The following is a 21,168-nucleotide window of genomic DNA, read 5'->3' as shown; positions in this document are numbered from 1 at the left end:
AGGTGGTATAGTTTTAATGTAAGATACACAATTCTGTATCTTAATATCTGAAAAATGCTAATTTAATTCAGCCGACAAGTCTCATGTAATTCATCTAAACGAATATATCATCCAAATCGTGACAAAGACCACCGAACCTTAAATAAAACAAGGTGTGTCCCTCTGATCAGACGTACCTGCTGCTCTCCCATGCGTCCCACGCGTCCCACGCGTCCTCCTTTCTCTCTCTTTTCTCTCTTTACATCCTAAGCCTCCTTCAGTGAAATTCACATTCTCCGTCCTCAGACTCTGAGCCACAGCACGGCGTCACCTTTATTATTCGCTTGTTTCACGGTACAGCATTAAATTACACTGGAACTCGGGGTTTTACCTGCAGGGAAATACCGGAGCACGTGTGGCATTACCAAAGAGAAACAAAAGAACTTAATCGACAAAACCGAATAAACAACTGAGTCCAGAAATGAAGCTGACTTTCTCTGTTCTTTCATCCTCGAATCTGTCCACAAAATGAAAAGATTTTGTAGCAGACGTGTTTTCCCCAGAGACTTCAGCACATTACTATTTTTACATTTATTTTTAAAATATAATGACAATATTTACTCTCAGATTCCTTATTTCCTGTCGTTAAAAATAATGAATAAAGTAAAAATCCAAAAAATATTCTATCGTGGTTCTGTTGCATTTTAATATATCCCATAACCGAGTCCCTCAATGTGCTCATTGTGTCTATTTTTAACTCAAATTTCAGTCCAACAAGGCGTCTGTATAACACATTACGCAAAACGTTATATGCGTAATTACGCACAAAAGTGACAGAACGACTAAATTCACATGACTGCAAGAGATTGTTGCTGGTTCTTTCTTCCTCCAGACTTTTCAATAATGCAGAAATGCTGGTGGCTCTATTCTAATGGCTATTAACTCTCCCTTTTTTAGGAGAATACTCCAGCAGAGGGAAACAGATGCATAAACATTTCAGGGCATCTTTCTCCTCGGCAGCAACAGACTCCTCCTATTCCCCACGTCCAATTAGTTATTATGGTCCGGCCCTTTAAGACGCAGCAGCGGGTCAGCAAGTAGTGTAGTGTTTCTCTAATTGAACTTCGCCCAATCAACAATAACTCGTTAGCAGTCGCTTTCTTTTTCTCTCTGCCTGTGAAAGCTTTCTTGCCTTGCAGGGTTTCACCCCCTCCAGCCGGTTACTTCCAAAAGATCTACATGGAACTTGGCAGAGGAACTGGGACTCTGAAGGGAATATAGTCCGGCTGCCTTTACAACTACGCCCGAAGCATGGTTATTTTGGAGGAAGGCTCTTACACGAGCTAAGTTGCAGCATTCGTTTCAAAATATTGTGGAGGTCTACGAGAGCACCAGAGTTAAACTTGTGGACGCTTAAATCTGCCATTTGAATGAAATAATCAACTTTCCTGAAAGCAGCACTTCTTCGGGACTGCGATGACCTCCAGTAAAGACATGAAAGCAGGTTCTGTGTTGCAGTCCGGCGGCGAGGAGAGGAGGCGGGCTCCCTTGGACCAGCTGCCGCCGCCGGCCAACTCCAACAAACCGTTAACGCCTTTCAGTATTGAGGATATCCTTAACAAACCCTCCGTGAAGAAGTCGGTCGCAAGTATCTGTCCGCCCAGAGTGCTTGAGAAAGTGACGGGCTCCAACTCAGCGAGGAACGGGATCACCACTCCGTCCTCGCCGCTGTGCGCGCTGGAGGAGCTGGCCAGCAAAACGTTTAAGGGTCTGGAAGTCAGCGTTATCCAGGCAGCGGAAGGTAAAAACTTTCTTGACCCAATTTTGAATTTTCGGGAAGGCAGGATAAGCATTCAAACTAGTTTTTAAGGGGAACAAGTACAGTAAATGCGGGATTCAGAACTAAGGTCACTGCTAGCTGGATTTGTTTTGACTTTTTAATACAGACATGCTAGGACAGCTGTATGGGAATGCGTGTAGAATTCAAGATAAGGAAAAGGACACGGAACATTTACGCATGCAAATATGCGTGCATATCATACATAAACTGATGCAAGTGGGTAATCTTTTGAATATGCTCGTGTCGTCAAAACATCAAATAGGCACTATGGCCTGCTGCATGCAGCGCTGCGTTGGATTAAATAAACAGATTTTTTTTTCTTTTTACAACTGACGTTATTTTACATCCTGATTTCTGATGTAGGCCTGCAGCAGAAATATGTAAGCATAGCTATTCTTAGTCAACTCCCTTATTTTTTGCTTGGCTAATGATATGGTGGGAATTGAAAGGTTAATTTCCAGTGCAAATTTACTTCTTTCTTTTTTTTTTTTTACACAGTATTTAAACCACTCCAAAATGATCGCAGCAGTGGTTACCTTGACTCTGCAGGGTAAAATTTAAATGTCGTCATTAGAAATTAAGTGTGATAAATAGTTTGCTACAAGGAAAATGTCAAAAGCAAGCCCGCAGAGCGTGGTCAGGCCTGTTCTGCACTGCCCTCTGTTGCTGTTGGAGTTTGAGGGTAAGTGACTCTTGCGGCTATTTCATCCCTCTTGTTTTTCTTCTCCCACTCATCCAAGGTCGTGAGCATGTAAATGCTTTTGGACAGAGGCAGACGTCTAAGAAGAGGAGAAAGTCGCGGACAGCCTTCACGAACCACCAGATTTATGAATTGGAGAAGAGGTTTTTGTACCAGAAGTACCTTTCTCCGGCCGACCGTGACCAAATCGCGCAGCAGTTGGGACTCTCCAACGCGCAGGTCATCACCTGGTTTCAGAATCGCAGAGCTAAACTCAAGAGGGATCTGGAGGAGATGAAAGCAGATGTCGAGTCGCTCAAGAAAATCACCCCACAGACCCTGCAGAAGCTTGTCACCATGGACAACATTGAGGACCCCCAGAGTGGGGGCCCCGGGGCCAGATCGCCCAGTTGCTCCCCGACTTCTCAAGGACAACGGGCCTTCCCACAGTCCCCCTCCTCGTCAAGAGACCAAACCACGGATGAATTCTCGGAAGATGACGAGGAAATCGAGGTGGACGATTGACAGTCAGGGGGGTCTGTGATTCATAAGCAGCAACAACAACAAAATATCAAAAGGGGACATTTTTCTTGCCAAACTTTTGCACGGATGATAGACAAGAGGAGAATACACACATATATAAACATTTCGGGAAAGTTTTTCCTCCCCCATTTTTCTTTTCGTCTTCATGTTAATTTATTATTGGAACTTGTAAAGCCTTCCGGGTCTGTCATTTAAGTTTCACCACAAAAAAATCTGAGGAATCCCTGCTATTCTTTCAGACAGACCAAATTGTTATGGTACAGGAAGACTGATAATTGTATAGACTAAACATTTTAAGTATACATTTTATTATTTCGTGATTCAAGGGGGTGGAAAAGTTGTGCAATTATTTTTTGCCATTTATTCGCCTTTTTTAATAAAATTAATCGGACGTGACAAATATTTAAATCACACCCCCTATGATTTTTTAAGCAAATAAACCCCAACTTGTAGGTTCATCCTACCTTAAGAGTAGACTTATTTTTTTGTCCTGAGAGAAAGGTGTGTCTGCAAGCTTGGAGGCCTATTCGCAGCGCAAAGAAGGCGTCCATCGCTATCGACTGCAAACTTTTACACGCTCTGAATTCTGTATATAGATCAAACATCCTATGCGATAATTTTATTGTAACATTCTATTTAATCAGCATCTATGTAAATAAAGGTTATATGGTATTTCAAGAAGCTTTCGGCGCTGTTGGATGTGTGATTGTGCACATGAGCCCAAATTTAAAAAATAAACCAGAGAGTTAACTGAAATAAACGGGGTTTGATTTTACATTTTAGAGGGAGGAAAATGGGCCATAATCCCTGTTTTCTATAAAGAAATCTTCTATCATAAAGACGCACTAAATAGAATTCAAACGACCTCTGGATTTGCTTTTGAGAGTTTAAGAAGACACATAAAACATTCACCCTAAAATTTGCTTCGCTTGGTAAAAACGGGACTTTCTGAATAATTGACCTCTGCTTTCAAGCCTGAAGTGCCATGACTTCAATTAGCAGCCGTCCACCGCCTTTATTCCCATTCTTTCCACCGGCTTTGAATACATCTTGTCGCAAGAAGGTCCCGGTCTGGCTGCGGTGTTAAGAAAAGCTTGCCTCCACCCCTGCGCCATATGTTTTCTTCCTCCTTCTATGAATCGTCTTTAACACAACTAGTGGACATGATTGATTAGGTTAACCCGCCTTTGCCTTGCATAAAACAGCTTCCACCGAGCCGTGGGCAATAATGGCACGCATCTGCCACTCTTGACTCGGGTTTGTTTGGAAAAAAGGAGAAGAAGGCACCAATGAATGGCAAATGGGTTAGTGTGAGGATCCTAATGAATAAACCTCAATGGGAGGCAGTGGAAATGCGACGTGCTGCTGCTGCTGCCAGCCGACCATTTGCAACAGTTTTGTAGCCACACCAAAAGTTTGGTGAATGTGCGTTAGTGAGGGAGGGGAGATGGCTGCTGTTGTAGTTTATATAATGACAGAACGTAATTTATCTTAAACTGAGTTTCCCTTAAGCTTATGTTCAACATAAAAACCGTCCTGCAGGATTTTTAAAATTGCTTCCCTTTAAAATATTTTCGAGTTATTTTTTTTTTCAATTTAGAAACCTAATCAGATAAGCGTATTCAAATGTATGATTTTCAACCGAAATTAATTTCAAATGCTCTTAATATTTCAGAAGAAAAATCGGATAATTCGCATTCAGTTTGTCGACCATGAAATAAGGAAAATAAAAATGAATTTAACAACATTTCAAATTAAATTAGAAAGAATAAAACATTTTACAAAATAAACGTAAAAGGTATCACATCGTTTATTTATTTATTTTATTGCTAAGAAGAACAGACTGAAAAATGTTTTCTTATTTGAGACAATTGTCTTTTATTTTTAATTGTCCGTTATTAGAAAAACTCACTTCAATCAAAAAAAAAAAAAGGTGAAACTGAGGGAAAACTAAAGGGCTTGTTAGGACCGAGTTTTTTCTTCTCTTCTTTTGGGCGGGCAGATAAACACAGCAGACTGGCAAACACAATAGAAGTAATCGGCTGGAATCGTGGAGGTTGAAAAGTCAAGTAGGCCTTTTATTATAAAGACACTCTGGCAGCAGGAACAACGCAGGGGATGGAGCCTTAAATAAAAGTCAGTGTAAAATGGATAAAGCTCCCAATAGGATTAACCTCCTGATAAAGCTACAACATTTTCTTTATAAATAACACCCATTTTTGAAAACTTCAATTCATTGTGATTTTTACTGAGCTTATAACAACCGCTTTAATTATTAATCAGATAAATCTCTACAATCCTTTATTTTTTGGTACAAAGTATCAATTTCATTAATTAAAACTTGGTTTAGAAATAATAATTAACATGTTTAATTGAATTGCTGTATGAATAGCTGTTTTTCTTTGTATGATAACGTGTACCATCTATTTGACTCTTTTCTTCAAATTGACTTTAAAACACAGATGGTCCCGTGCATCAAGAGACAGCAGGCACTTGGCTTTCAAAGTCACTGGGTCACGTTTAGATGCACATTTATAATTTAGTATAAAGAGGACCAAAAAACCCAGAGACAACCTGTAATGTGGTTAAAAGCTCCAACAGAGAACTGGAAACATATATTTTGGCGTGAAGGTCACAGCTTTAGAAGACTATCGTTTTGTTTGCAACATAAGAGTACCCTGAAGAGACATCCTCAAGGGTGGAAAATCACGTGTGTGTGTGTTTGTTGGGGAGGGGGGGATTTTTTTTTTTTTTTAATAGTAACGTTTAGATGTTATCAAGCTTAATGTAAAAAACATGGAAAATACTTTTTTCCCTCAAGCTCCACCATGAGAAATTCCAGTGATTCTTTACTCAACAGCTGCCTTACTACAGCTTACTGACCTCCACACTTGGAAAATTGTTCTCCCCTTGATGAAGACGAGGATTTCTTCAATATGAACTCTAAAGTTATTTCTAACCTTTGCCCTTTAAGACACATGAACACTGATGTCTGTTCACATCTAGCACAGAACAAAAATATCCTAGATGTTATCTATGCAATATTACACAACTGTTAAACATTTACTGTTATTTTTTTTCTTAATATAAATGTCCAAAAAAGATCTTTAAGAAACCCATCGAGCAGCCCAGCAAACTGTTGCTTAAATGGTTTGGCAGCAACACCACAGCGTACTTAGAAAGAGTAGAGACAGAAGGCTTGTATGTATTATCAGATCATGTCAGGTTATCAGAGACTTTGCTTTCACTCAGGACAAGATCGCACACATCAAAGCTAGTCCGATGACTGAAAAGCACCAAGTGTGCCATCTAGTGCCCATCTGGGAGGATTCGCTTTGCAAGAAGGGCAAAACAGCCACAGAATGTGACAGAGATAAAACTCAGTGCAAAGATAAAACTCCCTCAGTTTTCCCCAAAAGCCATGTGGAAAAATATCCATGTGTTATAGAAAGAAGGGGGGGGGGGGGAAGGTGGTTTTGCATTCTGTTATTCCAAAGAGAAAATTCACTGGACTCACTGAACAACATGAAGGTCACCATAAGAAGCGCTGCAGTGACTCTGAAAACAGCAGTTTGGTTGAAACGGGGGAACTTTCTAAAGCACTTATCTCTCCAGTTTGGGATGTGAACCACAGATTTGTAACAGAGTGTGGGAGCATGGTGCTTCATAGATAGGGGCATTTATCAGGTATGCAGGACCTAATGAAAACTTTTGCTGGTTTCAGGGATTGTTTGAGACCATATAATCTCAGGATGCGTCGCCACAAATTTCGTGATTTTTAAAAATCTGTATATTGCAGGAATCCTAACTTGTGAGTTGAAATGTTTAACTGCTAAGAAAAAACAACAACAACAACAAAAAGCTGTAACTAAGTGACTTTGAGGACAAACACTTTAAGGTTCAGACTTTTTATATTACTGAATTACTTCGTAATTTTCCTGACCTGCTTTGTAAATAAAAGCAAACAATTCATGTGGATGACTGGAAAACACACACACACACACACACACACAGTTGCATAAGCAGTGAGCTTAAATGTGCATGTAGGGATAATCCTGAGCAATCTACACACTGACATGTTTACAGAGAACTACCATGCAGGGGAGGGATAGTAGTTGTTTCCAAGGCGCTGAATATCGCTCAGATTACAGTAAGGTCAATTATAAAAATGGAAAAGACATGGCATGGCTGTAAATCTAGCCTGAGCAGGCCTGTGAGAGAGGAAACCAAGTGGTCTGTGTCAACACAGAAGCAGCTACATGTCTGAGATAGGAGACGCATATTCACACTTCCTAATATTAGGAGTCACAGGTTTCTGACTCGACAAAAAAACTACTGCTGTGGGGCGTGGGCGACTATTAAAAACACGATCTTTGAAACAATCATACACCCAACTTTTCTGTGAGAGGCCCCAGAAAAACTGAAAATGCAAAAACCAGTGTGAAATGTGCTGCGCTCTGCAAACAAACTTAGAAGATGTTTTATTTCAGAGATAAACTACCTGCAGAAGCATGAACAGTTTTCTCATGGAAGATGGGGAAATAGTCCAGATGTGTAAAGCATGGCAGACGTATTTGGGGCTGTATCTGCAGCCAAAACAGATTTTACTTTAATCATGAAAGTGGGGGAAAAAGCTAAGGAATCTGATTTTGTTTTTCACATTTGCTCTTTATATCTTCTGCACATCATTTATTTTGCTAGTAGCCATTTAAAGTTTAAAACTTAAACTAAAAAAAAAAAAAAAATCATGAAAAACATCCAATAACTTCATGGCAAAACAAGTAATGATTATATATTTTTAATGTAAACATAGGAAAATAATTTGTGTTCAATTTTGAAATTAAACGAAACACTGCACTCACAGTGCCAACACATGGCTGCAGTTAAGCTATTTGTTGACAAGTTTTAATAGTAAGGCAGACAACCCCCCCCCCGTCCAAAAAAACCCCCAACCCCCCCATAAATAATATGGTTTCACAACTGCAGCCGTAACCTCACTAATGATTATGGATTTGTACGCAGGGAAAAGAAAATCCACTGCTGAGTGGATTTTCTTCATTGCCAACTGGATCATAACTCACACGTACCGAATAACTTATTGCAGCTTTCATCAAGATATTAAATAAAACTGCAATGAGCACCAATCTCTTTGTATTCTGTCCACAACCCTCCATTCAGCCTGTCAGGTGATGTGTACAATAAATGATGAATTAGACACCGAGAACCTTTTGCGTATGCAGGCCTTATGCTGATGGAAACATCTACCCAGTCATTAACACAAGCTCATTTTTCCATTTAAAATTTTATTTTCAAAAATACAAAACAAGGAAAATAAGTATATGTACACAAACACTATTAAAATAGAATATGTATTGTACAAAATATGTACAGCTTTTGTCCAACTGAAAAACAAGTCCTATCTGTTCCTTTTGTCCTTGATGGTGTAGTGAAGAACTAATGGCTGGGCCTAAAGGGAAAAGATATTGCAGTATTTAAAGTGAGATATACATAACCATACACATCTTGCACAGATAACGCAAAACCTATCCCACTACTTCCAGACTGTGTTTTATTCAATTGAAACAGATTGTTTTAACAGTTATTTTTCAAGCTATGACTGGAATTTTTTATTATACATCTTAAAACTTTCTCCTTATTTACCAACTGAATTCTAGTACAAAGGAATTGTTCAGGTGTAAAGAAATGTGTGGCATTTATCTGTGCTAGCTGACAGTGGGTGCACTGTACCTTGCCAAACCAGTGTGAGAGCCATAACCGCTTCATGGTCATGTGATCTGGCAGAAACTCGTTATTGAACAGCATCTGGACCTGTAGGGAGGCCATACAAACAGATGTGAAGAAAAACTTGATATAGACTTCTATTACTTCTTTCTTCACTGAAAACATGACTGGGCAGCTTGTGTTAATGACACTGCTACTGTCATGGACTAAACTACTTTATTCTGAATTTTTTAAATGGAATTTGTCCCTGAGAGACCTTAATGAAAACAAAAACAACCCAAAAACATAATAGCACATTTGTTTGACCAGTGTGTCCAGGCTTTATTAAGTCTATATGTGATGGAAAGAATACAAATCTATTTTGATCCTTTTGTAGCACACATGAGGAAAATACAGCCTGAGAGCTGGAACTGACAGAGCAAGTCAGCTAAGGTCCTAACAGTAAAACACTATACTAATGTTATTATTACTGCATATAATACAGCCCTCTTTGGAAGATTAACCAACATTTTAATTAGCTTTTTTATTTCTGTCTGAGAATCTAAAACCTATCTCAGTGAAACACAAGAAAACAAAATGGGCAAGAAAGAACAGACAAAGATAAACACAGAAATGGCTTATGTTATGAATGCGCCACAATGACACCCGCAAACAAAACATTCAAGTAAGGACGAGCAGAAACATTAATAGGTAGAGTTGTGATTTATAATGTAAAGATAAAATGATCTTAATGGAAATTAAATTAAGTCTGACTTAACCATTTTGACACAAATAAAGGTAAACAGTAAGTTCTTTACTTCTTAAACAAGGATGCAGCTTTATTGTGTCTGTTGGGTTTACCAAGATGTGACACAGTTTAACACATTTAAACTGAAACATGTGGTATGTCATTAATTATTAGTAGCGCAAATGCAAACAGGAAAAAAGCCCTTTAAGGTATGTAGTCCTGGGGTGAAATTCTAGCTATTATTAGAGAAATTCACTGGATTTTTTGGTCTGAAATCGACAAACATGTCTAATAAAGATTAAAAATTAATTGTAATTAAGGGCCAGGATAAGTTGACCCTGTAAAAAAAAAGCATGAGGGATCAAGAGTGGGGTTGGTTAGACAGATCAATTATTTTACACAGTAATTAAAACAAATAACTTTTTATATCAGGGAAGAACAAAAATGCTGGGAAATAATATTGTAATGTTACAGTTTGATGAGATAAAAGAGTATGGCTGACTTACCTGGTGTTTTTCTACGTTTAATCGATGACAAAGCACTTTCCGTAGGTGCCTCACTTCTGCTCGAACAGAACAGCGAACAAACTTCTGCTGCAGAGATAAAGTCAAACAGTGCACTGTAAAACTTCAGACAAGCAATATAATGAGTCATTAATATGTTCAAACTGAAAATAATTCAAATAAATTATGGCCAGCTGCACATTTATTTTACTGCATAGCCTCCTATAACCCCAGGGGAGATGTTCAGGGACTGTTCTTGTTTATTCTGAAGGTAAATATGTCAAATTTATACCTTTTTCTTAAAAAAAAAAAACAACTGTAAAACTGATAAACTGGGCTCAGTTAAACTTCTGGACTTTAACACTCACACTTTGTATTGATGGAGGAACTGTTGCAGGGTTGAGTCAAAGTTTTATACCAATAGTTATAAAAAGTATTTATAGATTTGTCTGTAAAGCTAGAAAAGCACGCCTCTGTCTTAACAGTGGTCTTACATTTTGTCCTTAAAATAATAAAATGTTTATAATATCAACATTTGTACAGTCTCACCCACTCTAACCGTGTTTTGTTACAAAAGCACATTTCAAGTATTAAGGAAATATAAACTAAGATAAATTAGATGGGAGTGAAACACCAGGGTGTGGCTTATTCGTGTTACAATTAGATTTACAGTGAAGAAAAATTCTGCTTCCTGCTCGACATTTTCCAGTCCCGACTGACTTATTCGACACTCTTAAGCCACGGTGCTAAACTTACTTATCCCCACGAAAGCAGGGTGAGTTTTACTGTTCTTTTTGTAGAACTCAGAAATTTGCTTTAATTATTTCACGTCTCAGTTAAAAAAAAAAAACCAACGCAAACTACGACTGCAAATGCAGAGTAGTGAGAAAGTGGTCAGGGTGAAGTACAACTGAATATAGTCACAAATTTTTTCGATACTAAAAGTTGTGATGAAACACCTAAACAACAAAGCCCAAATCTGCCTTATTATGAAATTGAAGCCATGCAAAATCAAAATTAACTCTCCCAATCAAACTCCTCTTAAGTGGAAGAGTTTAGGAAATGGGCATGGCTTTGGTATCACATGAACGTCTGTGAAACAATGGTGCCCTCTGCTGGAGAAACAAGTCATTGCACTTTTGATGATTTACAGCAGCGGTCCCCAACCCCGGGGCCACGAGAGTTGAGGCTTGGCTGTGAAATTTATGGGTTTCGGGGGTTTTGTCGGTTTTTGTCATCATTTTTTATCGTTAACTTGGTTTACCGGGTCTTTTCCTGTGTGTTATGAATAAATCTTTTTTTTTTTGTACAAGTACTGGTTTTATTTTGTTATATTTATCTGCGACACCTGAAAGGCCGGCCCGTCACATAAACCGATCCGTGGCACAAAAAAGGTTGGGGGCCGATGATGTACAGCATGTTTGGATTAAATGGATCCCCTAATAATCCTTATACCCAACCTGAACTGGACAATAAGTTCCATTTTACTTTGTACTCATCTGTCCTTCAATAAATTTGTCAATCAAAATTAACCCATTAAACCAAAATATGGAAATGTTTAGTAGGCAACATTTCCACCAATATATTTTTCTTTTTTCCATGTTTCATATTGTCGAAATACTGTGCAATAGACATTTGGCTGCTACATTTCGTTAATGAGTATATTTCATTGCTTACTTGTATATTCTGTATTTATATATGTATAATAATAATAATAATAATACATTTCATTTAAGAAAGTGCCTTTCAAAACACTCAAGGACACTGTACACAACCAAAAACAACAACAACAAACATAACAATTGTGTATGTATAAATTTAAATATATATGTATATATTTAAAATTCGTTGTTGTAATGTACAGAAGCAAAAGTAGAAAAAAAAAAACTGTCTGTCCAAATATATATGGACCTGTCTATATACAGTACGCTGAGTACAAGTTTTGGCTTTCCAGCAAAAGGAAATCCCCTGAAACGAAATAAGAACATTTCACCATTTCTGTAAGTGTGGGTTTCAATTTACTGCATAAAATAATAGTTTTTTTGCTTGTAAAGTTGAGCATTCCAGGTTTGAGAAACACTGTCCGAAATATATATAGAGCAAAGATCCATTGAAGCCATTCTAGTAGCAGCCTTCATTTTCCATGAATCCAAACGGTTTGGCCCAAAGAATAGATGACATAACGACGGGTAAGTGGTTGTGCACTTAGAGAGCGAAAACTTGACAAGTATACATTAATAGATCTGGTCCCCAAAGCAATTTAAAACAATGTATTAGTTCCAACTATTTAATGATACACTTCTTTGTGATGTTTGAGTTAACACAGCTTGTTTGACATAAGGACCTCAACACTAACCACTGCTAACATTACCCAACAGCTTAAGCCTCCGCTTTCAATACGTGGGCCAAAGATACTACGAAAATCCAGTTATTGAGAAAGAAGCAGTTTGGTTGGGAAATAAAGAATGATTACATGCCTCACTGGTGTATTTCTCCCACTTATCCCTGTCTCTCTGTGAGTGTGATGTTTCATCAGCAGCCAGACAAACCAGACCTTCTATGTCCGCACTTGTCACTGTGCCATGTATTTGCTGTACAGTTAAGTGTGGAAATAACTTGTAAAAGCTTCAAAAAAATGTGCCCCGGAGACATGTTTGAAAGAGGCCACTTTAAAAGCAATAATAAACACTTAACAATCTCACAAAGTAAAAAGACTTGCTGATGTACTTTTATGGTACTCTATCAGGGCTTATTAGTGACTTACCTGAAGAGTAAGCTTTGTTTTATCTTTTTTTTCAGCTAGTGATGAACTGAAACACAAGAAATAAAGAGCTTTGAAACATGCATGCTTTGTTAAAACAGGTTTATCTTGAACCTCATAGCTTACAACATGCAGACTAATATAATCACCTTCATATTTACATTCTATCAGCCTTATCTCAAATAAATATTTTATAAAAGTACACACAGATCACTTTAAGATAATCCATTACAGGCAAAAGTACAGCCTACCTTAACCTTTCTAAACACAGTGAAACCTGCTCGTCGTATCTGTAGAAGTGAGCTTTTGAGTGGTCAAAGCTTGTGTAAGGTACTGTAGCATCTGGTACACCATCTAGACAGAAAAAAGACAATCACAGCAAAAATTGGAGTGTTGAAATGTGCTGCAGTAAATGTCTCAGAGTTGATTTTAAGCCTCAACGTGTGATTTAAACACTTTCTGACTTAAATTGTACTCAATGTTGGAGTTATTTGACAAAATGTATTCCATCATTGTTGATTTAACTCTTAACTCATTCACTGCCAGCCATTGGCAGTGAATGAGTTAAACCCATTGACTCATTCACTGCAATTGACGGCTATAGACGTCAATGGCAGTGAATGAGTTAAAAGAGAAAATTCCAAATTCTGAAACTCTGCACAGAGGTTGGTTAAAAATGTTAACTCTGTCATCAGTTAACTTAATAGCTTTAACTCTGTATAGAGTTCATTTTGAACTCAAGTTAAGCCCAGCCCTCCCAGACACCCCCAGTGCGGGCATTTTTCTTCATCAGTTGGAGCCTCATGGAAGAACAGTACTGATTTTGCACCTGCATGCAGTTCTACAGGGTAAGTAGAATTAAGTCAAACTTACAAAGATAGTTAGAAACTGGTGCTATAAAATGTATTTTGTGCATTTAAAAGATTTAAACAAAGAAAATATGCTAGCTATTGGCGCTGGCAATAAAGAGTTAATGCAAACTGTTAACAGCCTCTAACTATCTATCTATGTTACAGATCACATTCAAGCTGTTAGTGATGAAAAAAACCAACGTAAACGGTTCAGGCTGGCATTAATGCCCCTCTATTGTTTGATGTTTTGTGGAATTTGACATGCAGTTTGACATCAAAAGAACTGCAAAAAAAAATAAAGGCAACGTGCTGTTAACAGTATTCACCGATCATGGTGAGATACACTAAAAGTATAATCAAGCACTTTATATTCAATTGAACAAATTATTTGACATTTTCCTTTTCTTTAGTGTTTCCTGACCTGTCTTCTGCTTCTGAGTTGCCTGACTCCAACTCAAGCTTCAGCTCACGTGCCTCAACTATAATCGTAGATGAGGTCCCATGCAAGAGATGCAGAGTTAACAATACTGCTGCAGTATTTGCTAAACAGGTTGCTACAAAGCTTGACACTTGTGCTTTGTTTTTTCCTCTCAAGTTCCTAGAAAGATTCCTTATTGCCAGGTTTTTCCTCAATGTTCATTTTTCTCTTTTTGTTTGTTTTTTCATTTTTAATAGTTAATTGAAACTGTGTTAAGAAGCAAGTTTGGTGGTGACGAAGTAAATACAGGAATACCAAGCAACAAACACCATGAAGGATGCCACGAGATGACAAATGGTTAACATACTTGTGGCTCACATGATTGATAGTCATGGGTATGTATTCAGTGTATGTTGTGTTCTTTATAGTTGTGCCAAATAAATGCATACTAACTGACTAAATTTAAAAAACTTTAAAATTTCTTGTGTATCTCTAAAAATTGATCTACTTTTTACAACTTTCAACTTTAACTTTCCCTGTTTTCATTGTAAAACAGATCAGTACATTTGATGAAATTGTATTAATTTTGTGTCTTTTCATCTTCAGCCTTTAAACAAGAAATGTCATCGCTGTTGTTGTTGTTGTTGTTGTTGTTACATCTCCTTCCACCACTACCAGGAGGACAGAGGTCCAAAAATCAGCGCAAGTGATGCAAGTCAGAGACTTGTAGTCTTTCATAAGGTAATTATATCATGAAATTTCAATAATATGTCTTTGAGCAATCTCTTCTACATTTATTTATTTATTTCTGTATTTGGACATCATTTCTGTGAATAATTTTCAGTTTCCTTATGTCAACCCCAGTCATGCTGCAGTCTGGAAGAGCATCTCTGCAATTGATGCTCTTCCAGAGGAGGTATGGTTGGCAACCATACCTCCTCGCTGTCAGGCATCAGAAGAGCAAGACTGACACCTTCTACATCACAATGGATAAGCATCTCATTCCATGCCAGGCAGCCACTCACTCGGAGCATTTGATGAACTTTTCAAAGCACACTTTGTGTTTAATTTGTCCCAAGATAATATAAAGCTGGACTTGTTATTTCCAGTGCAGTGGAAGAAGACCTGCCTGTCTTTTGCCAAACAAGTGATTTACTTTTGGTTGAGATGTCATCTTTTTATGGGAAACATGTTGTTTACAGAGTTGTACATCTATATGCATTCAGAGTTGTACATACTGAGGAGAGATGCATAGTGAAAATGTCAAAAATAAAGTTTTATAAACCTTTCGATATGCAAAGGTCATACAATGTTTCAGATTAGACAGTGTACATTGTACCCTCTTAACAACTTTTAGATGACAAAATAAATGTCCTTTTTGGGAAAATTTATTGTGTGCAATTTTAACACTTTCCAGTGTAGAAAGCCTGACACTATAGGGAGTGAAGCCAACACTAACCAGAAGGTTAAAAGCTGTATCTCAGCAGAGTCACTTATTCAGTCTCTAAAGTGTTACTTTAACTCTGTTTTGAGAGTTAAAACATGAACTCTGGCACAGTGTTAAATATTTTAACTATTTCAAAAATGTTGATTTAACTCTAAAGAGTGTGGAGCTATATAAACCCCGAAAAAGTGTTGAAAATGACTCTGTGGGAGTTCATTTAACACTGGTCTTTTTGCTGTGTGCAGTTTGACTCAGGGCAGACAATCACCACCTCTGTCACTAACTGACTACGGTGCTCAGGACTTGCAAAAAAGCATAAATGCTTGAAATTTGATGATAACCTTGAAAAAGAATTTGCAGCTGTGGCCAGTGTGGCATAATTCTGTCCAGTATATCAGCCAAAAGGTAAGATTTGTGTTATTAAGATAAACATCAGTCTCATAGTCACTCATTAACTAATTCAAAACCACTGCATTATTTGATAACAGCTTGGTCAATATGGCAAGATTTGCATTCAACCAATTAATGCACTGGATTCCAGATAGTGTCTTTTTGTATAATGCAGACAGATGCAAGAATAAAATGAAGACTTACCATCTCCAGCAGGCTGAATGACTCTCTCTAATCCACGTGACTGATAAAATTCCTTTATTCTTTTGTCTTCACCTAAGCAAACACAACAAAGGATTTTACTAAGAAAATCATTCAAATGTGAAAGGCAGCAACTCATAAGAACAGCCTACATCACTTAAAAACTTCATTCTGTTAAAGGATGCTTTCATTTGGTTATTACTCCAGCATTCACTTGCTTGGCAGGTGCAAAACAAGCACACGTGCCTAGAAAAACTAACCGACTCCAACTATAACTAGCAAATAGTAGAGAGCAGTTTTGTTTACATACTTTCTTGTAATCCAGGCACCAGTTTGTAGACAATGTCTTGCATCACTCGATCCAATTTGAGGTTGAGTAACGGCTGTGTTTCATGAATTTTGATGTTGCACATTGGACAATATTTGCTTGTTTGCAAATACTTTACGATACAACTTTTACAGACTGTAGAGGAAAAAAAGAAACAGAGATATTTTCTTCACATTATGCTGATAACAGACAGTTTAATAGTGCCTGTGAAACGGCATTAAGGCTGTTGGCAGCAAATGATATTAGAATAAATGATCATTTGGCTCTGTTAACACTCACAGGTGTGTAAACACTCTGTTATTGTTGTGGCATCTATGAAGTAGCCTGCACAAAGGTAGCAGACAATGTGTTCGTTCAGGTCCTTGATCTTCAACTTCACTTCCTCCTGTGGAGACAAAAAGAAAGTGTTTTGACAAGCTGGCTACTTTGTTAGGTGGAACTGCTTGTTTACACAAATATCTAGCAGGTCATATGGCAGCAACACGAAATTTAGGCATGCAGACATGGTCAACAGAGCCTGCTAAATTTAAACCCCAGTATCAGAATGGAGGGGGAAAATGACTTGAAGTGATTTTCAATATGGCATGGTTCTTGTTGCCAAAAGGACTGGACTGAGTATTTTGCTACTCTATTGGGATTTTCACACACAAACATCTCTAGGGTTTATAGACAATGTTCCGAAAAAGAGAAAATGCCTCAGACTGCTTTGACAACGAATCACTCATGAAACCAAGGTATGCAGAAGAGCATCTCTGAACATGTCAAACCTTGAAGCAGATGGGCTACACCAACAGATGGCCACACTGGTGCCACTATTTTCAGCTAAGAGCAGGATATAAAACTGGACATTGTGTAACTAACACAAAAGCATGGATCCATCCTGCCTTGTATCAATGGTTTAGGCTGGATGTGGTCCAGTAGGAAAAGGCCCTATGTCACAAAGTACAAATCTTTGCTTATTATGTATGTATGAATTGTGTCATTTATGGGAAATATTTAAAGTCAAAATAAAAGTACAAAAACACTGCTTTTATGCATTTATGTCACAACATTGATGTCTAATTTCTTTGAATGTAATGGTTATTGTGATACCCGTAGTAGAATTATACTTACAAAACAGTAAGGGTATAATTCCAGTGAAAACACTGCTGTGAAATATAGCCAAAGGCAAAGGGCACATGGCCAGTGTTTAACAAAACAAATAAACCACTGATTCATTTGAGTTGTTGGTCTGATGAAGGCTGTTCCATAGTTTAGGCACTACATGTACAAAAATCAAAATTATGATTGCCTCTGGATTTAAACTAAGAACATGGAAAAATAGGGATGAGAGAAGGACTGCTGGCAAAAGCAAGCAAAAGGCCATAAAAAGAAACTCTGCATTTAAATAACGAGAGCTATGGATGAAGGCACTATCAAACTAGAAAGCTTACTTAAAAATCTGAAGGAGCTGGGATTTTCACAAGATAAAGGTAACAGACTATTAAGGACAACTTTGTAGTGCAGTGTATTCCCCTCTTTCTAAAGGAACAACAGAGACCAAATTAAAATGTCCCCTACAGCACAATTCCTGTGGAGTCATAGTATGCGGTCACTGCAAAGGTCGAGCATTCAGACTTGTACTGTTTTTATATCCATGCGCACAATGGGCCTTTGAATGGTGATTCTGCACTTAAGCCCAGTTGATCTACATACAGTTTTTGTGGGTTTTGCTATATTTTTAGCAGACATTTTTGTTTAAGTTTCAGTAAATTTAATATTTAAAAAACTTAGAAAGGTGCAGTACTGAAGATTTTCTTTGGAATGGAAAAGGCTCTTTAGTGGGTGCCATTTTTTTTTAAATGTATGAAAACTCGGAGTTTAAAGCTGAATTTAACAAGAACTTTTTTATAACTCATCCCTGTAGACAAGTGTCTGTGTTTTGCTCAAGTAGTCAAACATGAAAACGGGTTTGTCCAGCTCAGAGAGGTGCTGCGCTAAGCTGACCCTGACCTTTGACCTCTGTGGGAAAGACCCACGAACCGAACAAAAACAAAAGAAAGTTTTCCTACTAGTGGCGCCGGTGAATATTGATACAAAACATGGGTTAAACTGAAACAAAGGGGGACATTTTAATAGAAAAGTGGAATGATGTTTGTCACGTTTTTGCACAGATTTGGTGGAAACTACGGGCAGCATCGCGATGAAACATTGAAAATCGAGTAAAAGCAACGAAGCGTTCTCTTACTAACAACTGCGTACGATCAAATCAACCACAAACCAACAGCAGTTCGAAACGAGAGCCGTTACTTCGTTACACAACGAGAAAGAACCCACGGAGTGCAACGATCGTTACCGCCCCACTTCACTCACACAAGGCTTGAATTAAATGTAAATAAACAAAAAAAACCCAACTTGAACTGAGAATAAGTGCTAAATGTGTGCTCTGGAAAAAGCAAAATAACAGTTAGTTGAAAAGGTTTCAGCACGTTGCTCTACAAAACAACACGATCGCACTCATGCCCTCTACGCATGCTCAAGCACGTCTCTCCTCGCAGCGCTTCAGCAGCATCGCTCTCCTCTCTCTCCATCAGCGCCGCGGAGGCGACAACGATCTGCCGCTAATACGTGGGATTAAGTCCCCCTTGCTACACTTCGACGCTCGGTACCTTCCCCCCTCTGTGAGGACGAGCTCAAGTAACACCAATACTCACCTCGTTTCGCAGTGGGTCCAGTTTGTAAACGGACTGTAGCTGATTTCGTAGCCGCATCGCTATGGCCATCGGACCTTGCTCCGCCATCTTTGGGACTTATGCTAAGTTCCGGGTAAACCGGAAGTGGCTGTGGTGGTGTTAAGTTGAGGCGGGGAGCTGCGAAATGGAATAGGAGAAAAACGAATTTTAAATAAGGACAATAAAAGAATAATGACTTAAAGAACGAGTGGGAGCAAACGCCGATTTTTTTCCCAATGGAAACATAAAAAAACCACAATTGTTATGAAAAAAATATTATTTAAATAAGGGCATGAGAGTGTGGGAAAAGGCTTAAAAACTAAAGATAATACTAATAAAATGGTGAAATACGTGGCTGAAAGTAAACTAGTCATCTGTTAGCTAAACTGTCAGAAAGACGTGTACGCTCACTGGCAACTTTATTAAGTACACTTTTTAGTACCAAATTGGACTCCCTTTAACCTTCGGAACGGCCTTAACTCTTTTTGTCTGAGTCAATATGATACTGGAAACATTAGAAATTAGAGATCTTAGAGACTGTTGTACATACTGACATAATAACATCTGAGAGTTGCCGCAGATTTGTGAGCTGCACATTCTTAGTGTTACTCTCCCATTCCACCTAATTTTATTAGTGCTTTTGGATTAAGATTTAGTAATAGTGGAGTCCATATGGGTACAGTTACAGCAACACTATTCAGGAAGGCTGGGACATTTATATTGTGTTTAATTGGTATTAAGGAGGTTAAGGTTTGCCTAGAAAATATCCCTCACAGCATTACACCACTACTACCAGCCTGAACCATTGATACAATGGCAGATCAATGCTTTCATGTTGTTTATGCCAAATTCTGACTCTACCATCTCAATTGAGACTTAATTTCTCAGTTGAGTTCAATTCACCTCATCAGGCCAGGCAACATTATTCCATTCCATTATTCTGTTGTCCAGTTTTGGTGAGTCCATGCATATTGTAGCCTCAGTTTCCTGTTCTTAGCTAACAGGGGTGACACCTGGTGTGGTGTTCTGCTGCTGTAGCCTAACTGCTTTAAGTTTTGATGTGCTGTGCATTCAGAGATACATACCTTTGTTGTAGCAAATGGTTATTTGAGTCACTGTTTCCTTCCCATCAACTCAGCATTCTCCTTTAGCCTCTGACATTTTCACCCAGAGAATTCCCACTCACTGGATATTTTCTCTCTTTTAGACCATCCATCCATTCGCTTCCACTTATCCTTTTCAGGGTTGCGGGGGGCGCTGGAGCCTATCCCAGCTGTCATAGGGCGAGAGGCGGGGTACACCCTGGACAGGTCGCCAGTCTGTCGCAGGGCTACAGACTTTTTTTCTTTTTCTTTTTTTGGCCATTCTCTATAAACCCTAGAGATGGTTGTGTAAGAAAATCTCAGTTGACTGGCAGCTTCTGAAATACTCACACTAGACTGTCAAATTTAAATAATCTTTCTTCCCCTTTCTTACGTTCTGTTTGAACTAATGTAGGTGAGCTTGACCATCTCTACATCTCTAAATGCATTGAAATTCATTGACATTCAAATATCTAACCAGTTGGCTGATTAGATTTGTGTACCTAATGAAGTGACCAGTGAGTATTTGTGTTATTATGAAGTTAAAGGTTACAGAAAATGGTTGTAATTATGATTAATTAAAATGAGTTGAAATAGTCAAGCAATGGACACATGGTAATGGAAAAAGAGGCTAGTAACATTTTTAGCTAAACATAAGCGATACATGTCTAGAACATCCAGGATCTGTCTCCAAATGGTAGTAGGAGTGTAATGTTTAGTAAACTTTGTCACCGAGATAACAGAAATGGACGTTCATGTTAAAATCCTCACAGATCATTTTAAGTCCAACCCACCTGTAGCGAGGATCTTTTTCCACTAACTGTAGAGGTGCTTGAAGGCTCTTGCTTCCCAGACAGAGTGGCTCAAAACTCGGCAGACCTCCCTTAATTGAGGGAAACTGCCATAAGCAAGCATTAAATAAAGCATATAAAGAGTAGTTAAAGTAAAACTCTCCTGTATGTATTGTGT

The 21,168-nt window shown here is 38.2% G+C and overlaps 2 protein-coding genes across 3 annotated transcripts; one reads left to right on the top strand and one right to left on the bottom strand.

Moving 5' to 3' along the window:
• The first annotated feature begins 1,037 nt into the window (after positions 1-1,037).
• lbx2 (ladybird homeobox 2) lies at positions 1,038-4,793 on the top strand. The gene is made up of 2 exons (XM_005924084.2): positions 1,038-1,780; positions 2,560-4,793. The coding sequence occupies exons 1-2, from the start codon at positions 1,456-1,458 to the stop codon at positions 3,021-3,023; spliced, it is 789 nt and encodes a 262-aa protein (XP_005924146.1). The 5' UTR covers positions 1,038-1,455; the 3' UTR covers positions 3,024-4,793.
• Positions 4,794-8,258: 3,465 nt separating this feature from the next.
• On the bottom strand, positions 8,259-19,240 carry pcgf1 (polycomb group ring finger 1). Of its 2 annotated transcripts, none has more exons than XM_042221744.1 (9): positions 19,100-19,240; positions 16,686-16,791; positions 16,389-16,541; positions 16,082-16,153; positions 13,026-13,128; positions 12,778-12,823; positions 10,017-10,100; positions 8,790-8,870; positions 8,259-8,508 (listed from the first exon to the last, which is right to left on the bottom strand). In XM_042221744.1, the coding sequence occupies exons 1-9, from the start codon at positions 19,184-19,186 to the stop codon at positions 8,458-8,460; spliced, it is 783 nt and encodes a 260-aa protein (XP_042077678.1). In that variant the 5' UTR covers positions 19,187-19,240; the 3' UTR covers positions 8,259-8,457. The 2 variants fall into 2 exon arrangements, with proteins under 2 accessions (XP_042077678.1, XP_014189630.1); XM_014334144.2 differs by having other exon boundaries at positions 8,267-8,508; positions 10,017-10,103.
• Positions 19,241-21,168: the final 1,928 nt, after the last annotated feature.

This window comes from Haplochromis burtoni, unplaced genomic scaffold, assembly GCF_018398535.1.
Source record: "Haplochromis burtoni strain Fernald_Lab_line unplaced genomic scaffold, NCSU_Asbu1 Contig_73, whole genome shotgun sequence".
NCBI lineage: Eukaryota > Metazoa > Chordata > Actinopteri > Cichliformes > Cichlidae > Haplochromis > Haplochromis burtoni.
The sequence above is the reverse complement of the archived record's forward strand: the minus strand, read 5'-3'. Positions and strand labels throughout refer to the sequence as shown.

What these genes read in the sequence shown, in the direction of transcription:
- lbx2 (XM_005924084.2), top strand. Translation starts at nt 1,456, where the DNA reads ATGACCTCCAGTAAAGACATGAAAGCAGGTTCTGTGTTGCAGTCCGGC. An exon ending in CGTTATCCAGGCAGCGGAAG is followed by an intron (nt 1,781 to 2,559) that starts GTAAAAACTTTC and finishes CACTCATCCAAG; the next exon opens with GTCGTGAGCATGTAAATGCT.
- pcgf1 (XM_014334144.2), bottom strand. Translation starts at nt 19,186, where the DNA reads ATGGCGGAGCAAGGTCCGATGGCCATAGCGATGCGGCTACGAAATCAG. An exon ending in AACAGAGTGTTTACACACCT is followed by an intron (nt 16,542 to 16,685) that starts GTGAGTGTTAAC and finishes TTTCCTCTACAG; the next exon opens with TCTGTAAAAGTTGTATCGTA. An exon ending in AAACAAAGCTTACTCTTCAG is followed by an intron (nt 10,104 to 12,777) that starts GTAAGTCACTAA and finishes TTATCTCTGCAG; the next exon opens with CAGAAGTTTGTTCGCTGTTC.